The sequence below is a fragment of the Corvus kubaryi genome, unplaced genomic scaffold (assembly GCF_017639235.1).
Source record: "Corvus kubaryi isolate FWS band 111438036 unplaced genomic scaffold, C.kubaryi_AGA036_p1.0 split3-73, whole genome shotgun sequence".
In the NCBI taxonomy this organism is placed as follows: domain Eukaryota; kingdom Metazoa; phylum Chordata; class Aves; order Passeriformes; family Corvidae; genus Corvus; species Corvus kubaryi.
In genome coordinates this window covers 1,199,483-1,213,034 of record NW_024582091.1, presented here as the reverse complement: position 1 = coordinate 1,213,034, position 13,552 = coordinate 1,199,483, and the positions used below count along the sequence as shown (strand labels likewise).

General features: G+C 41.5%; 1 protein-coding gene across 1 annotated transcript; it reads right to left on the bottom strand.

Annotated features, from left to right (window-relative positions):
* Nucleotides 1-2,878: 2,878 nt before the first annotated feature.
* On the bottom strand, nt 2,879-9,748 carry CLN8 (CLN8 transmembrane ER and ERGIC protein). The gene is made up of 3 exons (XM_042016774.1): nt 9,631-9,748; nt 7,655-8,298; nt 2,879-7,247 (listed from the first exon to the last, which is right to left on the bottom strand). Exons 2-3 carry the CDS (start codon nt 8,219-8,221, stop codon nt 6,933-6,935), a joined length of 882 nt encoding a protein of 293 aa, XP_041872708.1. The 5' UTR covers nt 8,222-8,298; nt 9,631-9,748; the 3' UTR covers nt 2,879-6,932.
* Between the last annotated feature and the right edge of the window lie 3,804 nt (nt 9,749-13,552).

Here is a 13,552-nt window from a genome sequence, read left to right as displayed (position 1 = left end):
TCCCGCCCCGGCCGTGGGCTCAGCCGCGCCCTGCGGTGGGCGGTTGGATCCGGCTGGAACCGGCTGGGGCAGCCCGGCCTCCCCTCACAGAGCCCTCGCTGCTCACACGTGGGCACCCACACCCCAGACAATAATATGCACAAGTTGTTTCTGTAACACAAAATCCTGCTTTCAGTTATTTCGCTGATCTCTGATGGCTCTTCTTCATCCTGAAGCTGATAAAGGGAAAAACTTGAGTGAATTTCTTCTCAGGAGCACCACTAAGCGCTGAGGCCGTGCAGCCCTGAAAGACAAATACAGCCTTTGGCTGAAGCAGAACTGTTCCCAGGGGAGGAAAGGACGTACTAGTGTAATACAAGATACTGAGAAGACTTTATATCAAATACTGTGTACAACTCTAAGCTGCCAACATGTAATAAAAAGAAATTCAAGTGGGAAAAGTGACAAACAAAGAGTATTAGGATGGCTAGGAAAACAAAAGAGCAGATTGATTTGTACTCATGAATATGCAAAAGAGTCTCCAGGGGTAAAAATAATTATGTAAGCTAAAAAGGCAATGATGATACAAGAATAAATTACTTTAAATTAGAAGAGACATTAGGCTCTTTCAGCCTTGGGCAATATATTGCTTAGTAATTTTGATGTCCTGAAAGAAGTTTCTCAAACTTAGCTTCAACCAGTGTCACAGTAATACTCAATATGATGCTGAGAAAAAACAAACAGCTAAAGCATCAGAAAAACTACTATTCAATATCCAAACACAACCTGTTCAACAGTATACAATGTAACAACCAGTTCCATCTACCTCATCCCAAAGCCTCCTAGTTTTTTCATATTTAATTCTTAATGACTCCTTAGGAAAGCTACTGGTGCTTTCCAGGATACACTTTCTTCCTGTAAATACGACCCACAAAACAAGATGAACAAGCTCATTAGAGATGCTCTATGCCTACTCTATGCAAACCTCCATGTAAAAGTACTCTATATACTGTCTGCATGGCTTTGTTTTTCAAGGTATCATAGCTATCACCTTGATGTACACTTAAAAGATCCTGACAGCAGAACTGCAAGGTCCAGAAACATAGGAAAGTCAACTCTCTACCTTCTACAAAGTTAGTCCTTTCTCAGGTTATTTTGTCCCCTGCTTGGTGCAAGCCCCATGCTTAAACTTGACTGAGCACAGCTTCAGTAACAAAATGCAGTGGTCACCCGGTAAACTGCTTTTAGCAGCAGCAGAAGCAGCAAGGCAAGAGAAGGAAGTTTCAGATCTATATAACAATGTATAAATCCGAGCAAGTACCTGGAGCTGCCAGAACCAATTACCAGTACTAAAACCTCACAGTTGTTTACAGAGGACATAGTGGGGAAAACACTGTCAGCTTATACAGCACACTAACGTGAGCCAAGCAAAGGAGTAGAGGCAGCTACCATCATAAAAGGAAATAAAAACTTCAGACCAGAAGTAGTGCATCTGACAAAGCTAGTATTAAATTTCCACTCTCTCTGCTCAGGTCATATTCCTAATGACTTAGAAGTGACCCTAGCTGGCTCTCAGAACATACACACAGTAGCAGCAAGCAATGGCATAGCCAATTTCCTTGTTTTCTTATTTGTGGACAGATGAGCAGGCCCCACTCCTTTCAAGCTTGGCCTGTCTGCCACCTTGAACTATGAACAAGGACTGCTCTTGTCTTGCAGGTTTGCTGTATCATCATCATTCCATCCCACTCACCAGCGTTCAATTTACAGAAAACAGGAAGGCACAATGTGCTGCAAAATACTTGTTCCTGCTCTGTGACACCACCACTAGCAGAACGTGCTAATTAGTTAATCATATCCAGAGCATGAAATGTCTCTTCCAACACTGGAAACCCATCTGGGGCCTGACAACTAAAGCAACAGGCATAATTTAATTCATTAATGACCACTGCTTGCATTTTTTTGTTCCAATTTAAGTACCAGTGCAATGACACAAGACCAAAAGATTGTAATTACTGTATAACATTGTCGGCACAAGTGTGCTACAATATTTTTCTGAGAATTTTTTAAAACTATAGTAAATATATTTACTTATTCATTGAAAACACCTGAATAGGAAAAAATAACATTTAATAACATTTATTTTACAGATCATATACAAAAAAAAAAAAAAATAATTTACTCATACAAACACTATTAGACATTGTTCTTCTCATCCCAGTCTGTACCCACACACATTTCAGTGAGTACACATGAATCTCTTGCTTCTGCTTCAATTAATCTTGGGGACTTCACTGCAGAGGCAGCCAACCACTTGCTTGCACTGTGCATTCTTTTAAGAATAATTAAAATGCCAGTAATGATGCTGTGTTCCTTTAACTCACTAACCTAAAAAGCATCAGGAATTAATTCCTACAGAGCATCATGAAAGAAATGCTTAGACCTGTATTTTACTATTTTGCAATGGGACAAGTTTTTGTTGTTTATTTAAGGGAGCTCATACTAAACCATGAAGTGTCATGTAGTACCAAATGAAGTGTCTTCACAGTTAGAGCCTAATGCAAAAATGGACGACACACTTCAAATACACAAGCCAGAAGGGTCATTCCCAAGAGATGTTTTTTAAACTGTTTTTAATACATACTTACATATAGCACAGCTTCTAGTGTTCTAAACATGCTTGTGGGAATAATACATTAAATGCTGGTGAAGGGACATTGGTTTACAAGATTTTTACAGCTATGTCCATGAATATGACATTATCTTTGTCAAGTTTAACATTTCAAAATAAACAAATCATTTTTAGTGCATACACTGCAAAAACTGTTTAAGCTACAAATAGCAAGTAAAAAACAATAGACATTATTTTCATCAGTAAATGAAACACAATAGACAGCTATTCGATAAAATACTTTTATTTATGTACAGTGTTAAGATGCTTTTCAACAAACGTTATATTGTACAAGAGCAGACTTGAGTTTGCTTAACACTCTTAAATTCACTTTAAGGGGGAGTCTCCCTGAGGTTAAAGAAGGTTTCTTTTAACTGTACATCACATCAATATTTAATCCACGTTATCAGGAAAACGCAAAAAAACTCTGAAAGATTTGGACATGGGTATTTAGTGCAAGATGGGCCTGACAGGATGTACTGAAAACTACTAGACAAAAATACTGCAGTGGTAATGTGACTCCTCCAAGATCATGACCAGTGTTGCAAGTAAGAAAAAATATTAATAGAAAAATTGGTGGGTTTGGGGGGAAAACGATGACAAATTTTGGGAAAAAAACACAGGACAGAAACGGAGGAAAACACAAGCTGTGATTTAGGAATGTTGTATAAAGACAGTAAGAACCAGATGACTGGACAAGGTGTCTCAGAACAGACATTTTTCTTTAAAAAAAACAAAACAAAACTGAACACCATCACTCCCACCACAGTTTGCTGGTTTGTAGTTTTGTTGGTTTTTTTAAAAAAAAAAAAACTTCAGCCAGAAAGGTGACACAAACACCATTCCTTCAAATAAGCTTGTTCAACAAGAAAGCAGAGCCAAGTCCCTAGCAGCCACCTTGGCAAAACAAGTAATTCACTCAATATCACGTTATGCAAGAGTTTTCCAAATCCACAGCAGCACACCCTGTGATCCAATCCAGCCACTACTGAAGCTGACTGAATTTTTCTAAATGGGATTGTGGATGAGGTTGTATATATATAAGAAGGCCCAACAGGACTGGAATTAGTTTCACTTCAACAAAATTTACAAACAAGCTATGGCTACTCTACCTTTGGGCTGAAAAGCAGCACTTAGTTATAAGAGTAAATACACACCAAAACCCTCAGTTCAAGAACTTTTTCAGACTCGTTTCAGAGCAATGTGACAGTCATCCACAATAATAAACCAGAAAATCCTCCTAAAGGGAGCAGTCAATAGACAGTGAAGAATCAATCACAGAAGTTTTTGGATTGGAAGAGACCTTACAGATCATCTAGTTCCAACCCTCCTGCTGTAGGCAGGGACACCTTCCACTACACCAGGTTGTTCAAAGCCCCATCCAACCTTGCCTTGAACACTTCCAGGGATGGGGCATCCACAACTTCTTTGGGCAACCTGTTCCAATGACTCACCATCCTCATATGGAACAATTTCTTCCTAATATCATCTAACTCTCCTCTCTTTTAGTTTAAAGCCTAAACTAAAGCCCTTGTCCTATCACTACACACCCTTATAAAAGGTTCTTTCATACTCAAGTATAAAAAAAAGAGACTCTGTGTAACAGAACTGGTAACTCCAATGATAAGCCATCAAAATGAAGAATGGTTGTCTGTATTTTTGTTATATTTCTAGCTGGACTGTAAAGTACTCTCAAACCAACAGAAATAAAATAAGTGCTGTTATTTGCTTTATTGCATAGCTTTCTTGTTCTACCAGTGTTTTGGTTAACAGAGGCTCTAAAGTATTATTCATTATGTAGTTAAGATATGTAAAGCCCAACAGTCTTTTTGTGAAAAAACTCACACTAGGATGCAAACTAAGAAGACTGCATTATGATGCTAAAACATAATTTTAATGCAAGATTTAAAATTCACTTAATAAAATTATACAAATTAAGAGTATAAAATATTAAACTTTAGACATCTGGTGCTATGACATAAATTTCCACCCGTCTTTTTTCAGTCTTAATTCACTACTAACCCCCACCCTCTATATTCTTTTATTTTAGCACATAGGAAATTCACATTCTTTAGCCAGCCACTATAAGAATTACACACTCATCCCAAACTTTTTCTGATGCTTCCATTTTCTGTTAGGATTCTTCAGAATTCTGTAGCTAAGATTTTAACAATTATTACCTTGTTTTATTGAATCCAAACCTTCAAGTTTTAAGCTTCATAGAGTACACCATCATTCTGATAACCTGATAACTTATTCTCTTTCTCCCTGGAACTCCTGCAAGTGAGGTTTGGATTCTGCAAGATATGCATTCAGATCATATTTTTTGGTTCCACTGCCAAGGAATTCAACCCTCTGGTTTCTTCCGAAGTACTTTTAACATTACTCTCCCACACACAACTCCTCAGGACAGGTACATCATTTCAAGCTTTTAAGAACCCTTTTTATTATAGGATGGTGCCCAGACAAGCAACACTGCAACTTCATTCTGCCCAGCTTAGAAATAAGAAGGTAGATTTAGATTTTATCTATTAAATATCAGCACAATAACAGACAGGGTTGCTGTGTATAATAACTGTGAATAACCTCTCACCCTGGTTTTGAATAGGCAGTTTCAGATATTCACCACTTCATCATTATCAACAAGATCTGGCTATATATTTGTGACCTGAAGTAAGAAGCTTCCTCTCCCTCATCGAACAGCAATTCAACTCTGTGCTCACACAGAGTAAATTAGGGAACACAGCAACCTGACCACTCCCTTCACTCAGAACAAATCAAAGACATTCCCACCAAAAATTAATAAAATGGGGCTGTTTACACCAAAGAGTGCTTCTCTCACACATTTAAAACAATATGCTCCACCACAGATCAGTCCACAAAGTCTCTAATTCACGGCTTGACCATGAATTCTTCACAACTTGGGCTCACCCAGTCTTAATGCTTTGGGAAATAAATCTGTGTAGCAGTCATGTCACACAGAGTTCCACTTAACCATTTTTTTTAATCTCATTAGTTCCATGCACCAAAATTAATACCTGTCATTCTGTCATTCTCCTGCCACTAGGCGTCACCCTCTTCTATCGTGATCTGTATCCCTCCATCCACTTCCCAACATTTCGCCCAGGAGCCATCAACCAGTAAGTCCCTATCTAAAGAGCAACCCAGTTTCTCAGGTCAAGGAAAGATTTTTGTGATGTGGCAGATAAAGTGCAAAGGATTGTTAGTGTCTCTTGGTATGTTCTTTAAAGTTAAATAAAAATATTAAAACAACCAAACTCCTACAGGAGGTGATACAGGCTTTCCTCCACAGAGGAGTCACCTCAGATTCTGAAACCATCTAAAACTAAGTGCATTCCAAAAAATAAGAGGAACCATAACAGAAGCACTAGTGGAACCAATTGCATAACCCCTCATGTGGGACCTACAAACAAAATAATTTTACTAATCAAGCAGCATTTTTTTCAAGGACAATACAGAGTCACCTTCTGGTGTTGCCCCTTGTATTTCATAGATTTCAAGTCCAAAAGGGGCCACTATGATTACCTACTAGACCACTCATTTCGCAAATGCATCGATCTCCACAGGTATGGTTTTGATGGATATGAACTCCTCCCATACTGAGGGCAACCTGAAAACTACAACTTTGACAGCAAACACTCAAACAGTTATTTTCCTGTTCCTTAAGTGCACTTAAAAGAAAAAAAGAACAAAAACAAATACCCATAAACCCCAAACCCACAAACCAAACAACAGCAAAACCCAAACCCGGGCCATGATGGCATTCTACCACTGACCGGTTCTGCCGCTTGGAATGATTCACTGGCACACAGGAATTAGGTACCCATGCATACCTAACTTGGATCATTATTGATCTTAACAAACAATTTAACATAATTTTCAGTATCAGCATCTCTACCATATGTGAAATAGGATTCCAGCTAAACTTGATTCAAGCTGAGCTTAATAGATGACTTAACTGTAAAGCCACTTTGAAGCATTAGGAAAAAAGATGGCATTAGGGAGCACATCACTACTAAATTATGAAATATTGTCCAACCTGACAAACTGTTGGCGTAATTTGTAACAAGGGTTGAAGTTCTTATATGTATGCACGTAAGAAACACAAACAATGCTTTTCAACACTTGTGATGCATACGAATGCTACCAGCAAGGAGTCACTGTGTCAATGAGCATCTTGCAAAATCTTCTAGTTCATGTGCAAAGAACGATTTCGCATTGTATTCTTCTGTTACCTTGCTGGGACATTGCTGTTTCAGTGCTATATCCCCTTCTTTTGATGTGTCTCACCATTTAATTTTCCATTTTCCATTGCTTTATTTTCAAAGTTCCAGTCAGTTGGGCTGAGGAGTTGCTGAGTTTTTTTGTATGTCCAGTATGGGTTAAGTATTAGTGTAACAGCAAATAATCCCGAGAATAAAACAATAAAGTGGAGAAGTCCCAGATTTTCTATGACGGAATTCCAATTGAAAATACACACCCACCACATGTGGTAGGTAAGAATCATGCGGCAGTGAAACAGATGGATCATCACCCACTGGTTTGCCTTCCAGAAAAAGGTGTTAGCATGGCCAGCCTAGAAAAACAAGAACACAAAGTATGCAGAAGTGAGATTGTTACTTCAAGATAAGGAACTGAGGAATCTGTAGAACTAATGCAAATATCCAACTTTCATATACACACACTCTCAGGCATTTTTTTCCTCATAGTGCAGTATTATTCCACATGTATATGGCACCCCAAACTTGGTATGGATCTATACCATTCCACTGTGGACATGCACACAGCACCACACAGAAACCTACATGGAGGCCTGCAGAAGTGCCATCATGACAAAAGCAAGTATGACAGTAACATAGATATCAGTTGGATAAATGCAGTTTTGATGAAAAACTATCCAAACAAACCATACAGATTATTTACAAACAAGTGAAATGCATGAAAACTGTTATAAGCATAATCTGAAAACTGTCATATTCTTACCTTCAGAAGCATCCAGGAAATGCACGTTGAGGGAGTACTCATCTCCAGCAACATTCCCATCAAAGGCAGATAATGTCCAGATTTCACATTGATAACTAAACCAGCCAAGCCACCAAAAGCAAGCAAATGATGAACTACCAAGAAAACATCAAATGTTCTAAAAATAATGTTCGACACATGAACTGCTACATTTTCAAGCAAGAAAAATCCAGCTGCTATTAAACAGTTAAACCAACTCCACTTTTGCTGTGAATAGACTTTGTCAGCATGAAAAACAGGATCTATGAGCAAAGCCCAAAACCCAGCAACACAACTCTGAAGTCCAAACACACCACGTGTGACTGCCATATTCCAAAACACCCTCTCCTTTGCATATAAGGCACGGTAAGTGGTACTTCTCCAAGAAGACAACCAGTGAGACAGAAGAAATACTCCCAAGTAGATTAAAAAACCAGCAGCTAAAAATGTCAAACGAACTTCCCATAAGAGATAGTCCCAGTCAAAAATGGTCCCAAACACTGGATCATCATTTATAGGATTCATTTCTTCTCTTTTGACACTTCTCATCCCCACTATAGCCTCCTTCACGCCTATTTAGCCTCAGCTATTCAGCAAACCAGTAAGCATGAACTCTTCTTTTCCATCTGGAACAAGGAGAAAAAAAAAAGTGAATTTTTAAGTACATCCATATATATAGATTCTAAACCACAGAGTGCTCACATCCACTGCAGTTAGGACTTTGGTCCTGTTGCCATTAGGCAGTCATCCCAAAGACAGGTAGACAGACAAGAAAAACTTAAGCAACACGTTTAAGATTAACAACTGGCCTGCAAAGTCCCCACTAATACAAAGTAATGCACTGAAGCAAAGGCAGAAGAGGGTCAAGTAGGAAGGCAAGAAAGAGGAATAGAAAATATAAGAAGCAAATCCTGTTTTGTTACTTATGAAACTTTTATTTCAACAGTATCACGCAGTTATTGTCCTAGTCCCCTGCTTTTCCCACACTGATTTTCCACCATTTGCTACAGCTTTGGGTGCAATTCAGAATCTCAAATACAGATCCAGGAAATAAAACTACAGAAAACTAATGCAGTAAGGGGGACCACTTACACCAAAACAGGGCTGTAATGATCATGGCTCAAAACAAGATTCTGCAATCAGTTTCTGAACATTAAACTACTTTCCAACAAAAAACATATTAAAAATGGAAAAAGAGTATGGAATGCAAACAAGCAACATTATTACATATTATTAGCAACATCAGTGTAATTAGCTGAACAGCCCAGCATTAAGTGTCTCAAGTTGTCTGACACTTCCTGAACATACTGTAGTTCAAAAACAAAGTCTTGTGGGGAGGGAAAAGTCAAATAATACTGAAACATTTGAACTACAGCTCGTTTTATGAACCATATAGGTGATATAAGCATAACCACCACACCCGCCGCAGCCTGTAAGTGCTTAACACCACTGTGCGTTTGGGAGTCTGGTGACTGCAAGTGAAAAAACCACGAAGACCACCGAGGGCTGAGCGCCCGATGAGAAGCTCTAGCCTTGTTCTAGCGGGCAGCAAATGCCACCACCGCTCCCCGTGGTGCATCCTGTGGAGCACCTACTCGCCCTGCCCTTTGCTCGCAGGTGCCCCGCTCCGAGGAGGGGGATGGGCTGGGAGCCCTGAAGGCCCTTCGCCCACCCCACGGCCTCACACTTGGCAAAACCGACTCCAAGTCCCAGCAGCCCCCCGCCCTCATCTCCCCGGGGAAAACCAGGGCAAAACACACCGATCGCACCGCACGACCAGGCCCTGAAAAGCGCGACCCACTACCGCAAACCCTGGCTCCAGCAGGGCCGCGACAGCTCCTCCGCCCCCGGACAGACACGGCACCGACACCCCCCCGTAACCCTCCTCCGCCCCCGGGGCCGCCGAGCCCTCACGCAGACAGGGGAACCGGCTCCGACGCACAAACCCCGCTCCTCACCCACAGCGCTGCCCGCAATGCCGGGACGGCCCTGCCTGGTCCCGGCCCGGCCCGGCCCGGCCCGGCCCAACCTGCCTAGGGAGGCCCCGACCCGGCTCGACCCGCCGGTCCCACAGCACCGTCCGCAGCCGCGGGCCGCCCTCCGCGCATGCGCCACCGTCGGTACCAACCACCGGGTGCTGCGGGACGGGGGGAGGGAAGTGCGGCTGTGCCACTCGGGCAGGGGGAGCCTTGTTTACAAAGTGCCTTTCTCTGCCTGAGAGAACCGCTGAACATCACCACCACTGAGAGGTTAACACCTGATAGACGCCTTCTCAGCAAGAATGGTAGTAAAAAAGAAATATCAGTGGTGCCACAGCCCATACATTTACCTATAATTGTCCAGTTTCATTAAAGACGGCAAATTATTAAATGGATGTCACGGTGTTCTGCTACATGTTTCTCTTCATACTTGTGACAATTGATGCTGTCATCCCAGTGACTCAGGCTGAATTTCTCAAGGTCGCTGAAACTACCCCGGGAGGCTTCCTCGGCTGTGTGACAGTCCCGCGGTGTACTTTGTCTTCAACAGGAGTGACTGGCAGAGACTCCGAATTTTGCCAGGGAAAAGCTCAGTCCCACGACAGACCAGGTGATTCCTCAAAAAAGCGACCAGAAAAGAAAAATAAAATAAAGCCACAACTTCTCTCACGTGGAAGATCGGCCTAGAATAGCTGAAATGCTAAACTTAGTCTCCTTATGATGAGAGACCAGAGCTGGAAAATCTGTATCGGCAGTCTGACACGTTCTTGGTTTCCAGATGGGGGGGATGGAAGTGCTGCCATTCCCTGTGGAAAACTGGGTCCTGACACCACAGCAGTATAACTGGGCAGCAGGGGTTTTGTGCCTTTTTTTTTAATTGCTAATGCCATACCAGTGTCTGCAGCAGACCCGTGAGTTCTGTGAAAAGTAAGATCTGTTCGTATGCCACCCCGGTAGTTTGCATACAGGCAGCCAGCGACACCTGTTTGTTGGGGAAGTCTGGAGACAAAACCTACCACTTGTGCCTTCTTTTAATGTACTGGGTGTGAGGCACCTTCGCTCTGAGCTCCTCTGCAGACAGCCCAAAGGAACAGCAGGGCTCGGTGCCTACAGAGCCAAATAAAGAAGTGAGGGCTCTAATCATTATAGAGTGGATCTTTCTGTTGCATCAGTCCCCCAAAAGCATCCAAAAGCAATAGTCTGAGGGCTAGGGGGCAGAGGCAAGGTTGAATGGCATAACAGGGGCCAATGGGAAAAGGAATGGGAGGGGGAGAGGGCCAGTGACCAGCAGAATCTAGACAAAGGGAGAACCTTCTAGCACAGTGTTTTAAGGAGAGACCACTTTTAAGGCAACTTGAGGGGTATAAAGTGGACTTAGCCACTGCAACACCCAAACACTACCCGCATGCCACTGAGGTGAGGCACAGGCGGAGCACATCTGCCTCTTCCCTACCAGCAACCTCAGGAGGACCAGGAGGACCAGGCTCAGCAGTAAATGCAGGGCAAGATATTTCAGCCAAAATACTGATTTCATACAGCAAGCACAATCGAGTAACAGAGGTCCTAATGACATGCTCTGGCAAATTGGTCTTGTAGACAGGGGTTCATTTTTGCACAAAAGGGAATTTGTTGCAAAGCTTTGGGTTATAGCCATTTACTAATACTGAAGAGGGAAAAAGGACCACAGGGCCTGAAAGATGTGAAGTAAAAAATCTGGAGGACTTCTCACTTGGAAAGTACTTCCTAGCTGATGGTGGATAGTCATTTATCAAACCCTGTTCCCTAGTGGGTGCTGGAGCTCTCCTGGGAAACCTGTAAAGGATGATAAAGCTGATCAAGCAAAAGCTGGGAAGAAGTTGGAAGAAGCTGCTCTCTCAAGCAACATGATGGGGCTTATGTACCAAGGACATGTATTTTAGCTTTCCCCAAATTTATTCTTTCCCATAACTGTCTTTAAATAATTCCTTTAGGTTGTCACATCTCGAGGAAGGAGATTTTTTTTACTTATGAAGAACTGTGACAGTAATGTCAAAAGCAAGATCACAGGCAGTTGTCTTTCTTGTCTTTGCTGCCTTTCTTGCCTTCTCAAAGCAATATCGCATTTTTCAGGTACTGGCAGTCATATCCATGTTGAAATAGTTCAGTGTTACTTTCTGAATCTACTACTGATACTACAACCATACTTAGTAACAACTTTTTTATAGGCTCTTCATTATGATCACTTCAGGTATTTCAAAGTAGTTCTTCCTGCAGTGAGGCTCATCTTCCACATTATGTCATATTGAGTTCTTCCCTGTCTGGGTGCTACAGCATGCCCTGTCCAAAGCTAAATTTCCTATCTACACTGTCTCAATTTTGGAAGACTTTCTCAGCATCTTCAGAATGTCATGGCTGGAAGAGCAAAGAGCACGTCCTGGCAGGTATCCCTGCCTGCAGTGTGGATGATCCACTTGCTCCTTGTAGCTAAAAGCCTCTCCATACTGATTTGATAGTGTTTGCCTGAAGTCAAGAACTGAACCTTTTTTCACTTTACAATCTCAGTGGTTTTTTGCCTCCATGTCTACATTTATACATCCACGACCATGTGGGGGCTGCTTTTTATTTTGAAAAAAGTGGTTGCATCCCTGCTGCGAATTGATAATTATTTTGGTGCACACTACTCCCAAAACATGTGTATAAATGTTGGTTTCAGAAGGTGATTTTGACCATACTCCTGCTTCAAATGCACCCATGCCCAAATCCCAGGAACCCTTTAGACATGTACTAGTTAGTTCAGGTGAAACTTCTCCCAGGTATCATAGTAATAATTAAATGTGGTAACAAATCAGTAGCTCCTCTGTTTTATTTACAAATACACAGATACCTGATGATAGTTAAAAATGTCTTTAGTTTTAACACTTTTGTTTTCATTATTTCCCAAATCAAAGTGCCATGATCCCAAATCCTTTTCCTGCTCCCTGTGCTTCCAGAGGCTGACTAGCCCCCTCTCAGTGGTGTAAGAGCACACAAAAGGTAGGCTTAGGAGATGAGTATGAAGGACACAAGGCCAACCAGTGACACCTTCAGTGAGAGGGGAGCCTGCTGGTTGTGCAGAGACTGCAGGACGACTACAGTAAACAGGATTTTATGTGTATGTGGGGTAAATACAGAATATGGCCAACCTGTGCTTCCACTGCCATTGACAATGAGTTGAGTAATGTGTTTTAGGACCAAGCTGAGAAAAGAGTTTCAAACCTATTATCAAATTCATCCATCCATTGCAGACAACTGTTTGTCCTGTAAACATTTGCCTTGGACATGTAGTGGTAGAAAAGTCCACAATAAGCCACCCTGAACCCTGCCTTTTGCAGTGGTAACAGAGGGGATTTTTCTCTCTGCAGGAGACATGGCATCATGAGGCCAGAAGTTATCTGTGGCATAAGAAAAGGGATGGATATTGGAAGAAATCCTGCCTGATGAGGCTATCCTCTGATCATTTTATAGCTATTTGTCATCCTCTAAGTAGGATATGAAGGAACTCAAGTTACTGCCTAAGGTTATTTTCATTCATTTTTTAATTCCAGAGTACCAAACACTTGTAGTCAGTGTATGTTGCACTAAGTCATATGATCATAAATAAAACCTGAACTGGTAATCTTCCTAATAGAGGATAAAAAATCTACTGCTAATTTAAAAGCCAAGACTTCACTGACTTCTCAAAAAGTTTTAGCCCTCTGCTCCCAAAGTTTTAGAAAAGCTTGCACATTTACAGACATTGATTCATACATGTATGCACAATTTGTGTTGACACACATATCTGTCATGTAATCCTGTATTTTCAGTGACATGCTTCTTGAATTCTCTTTTCAAACTGAAATTTACACCTTCTTCACCTACTAATCTACAATCTGTGTTCAAATCT

What these genes read in the sequence shown, in the direction of transcription:
- CLN8 (XM_042016774.1), bottom strand. Translation starts at nt 8,221, where the DNA reads ATGAGAAGTGTCAAAAGAGAAGAAATGAATCCTATAAATGATGATCCA. An exon ending in TTTCCTGGATGCTTCTGAAG is followed by an intron (nt 7,248 to 7,654) that starts GTAAGAATATGA and finishes TTGTTTTTCTAG; the next exon opens with GCTGGCCATGCTAACACCTT.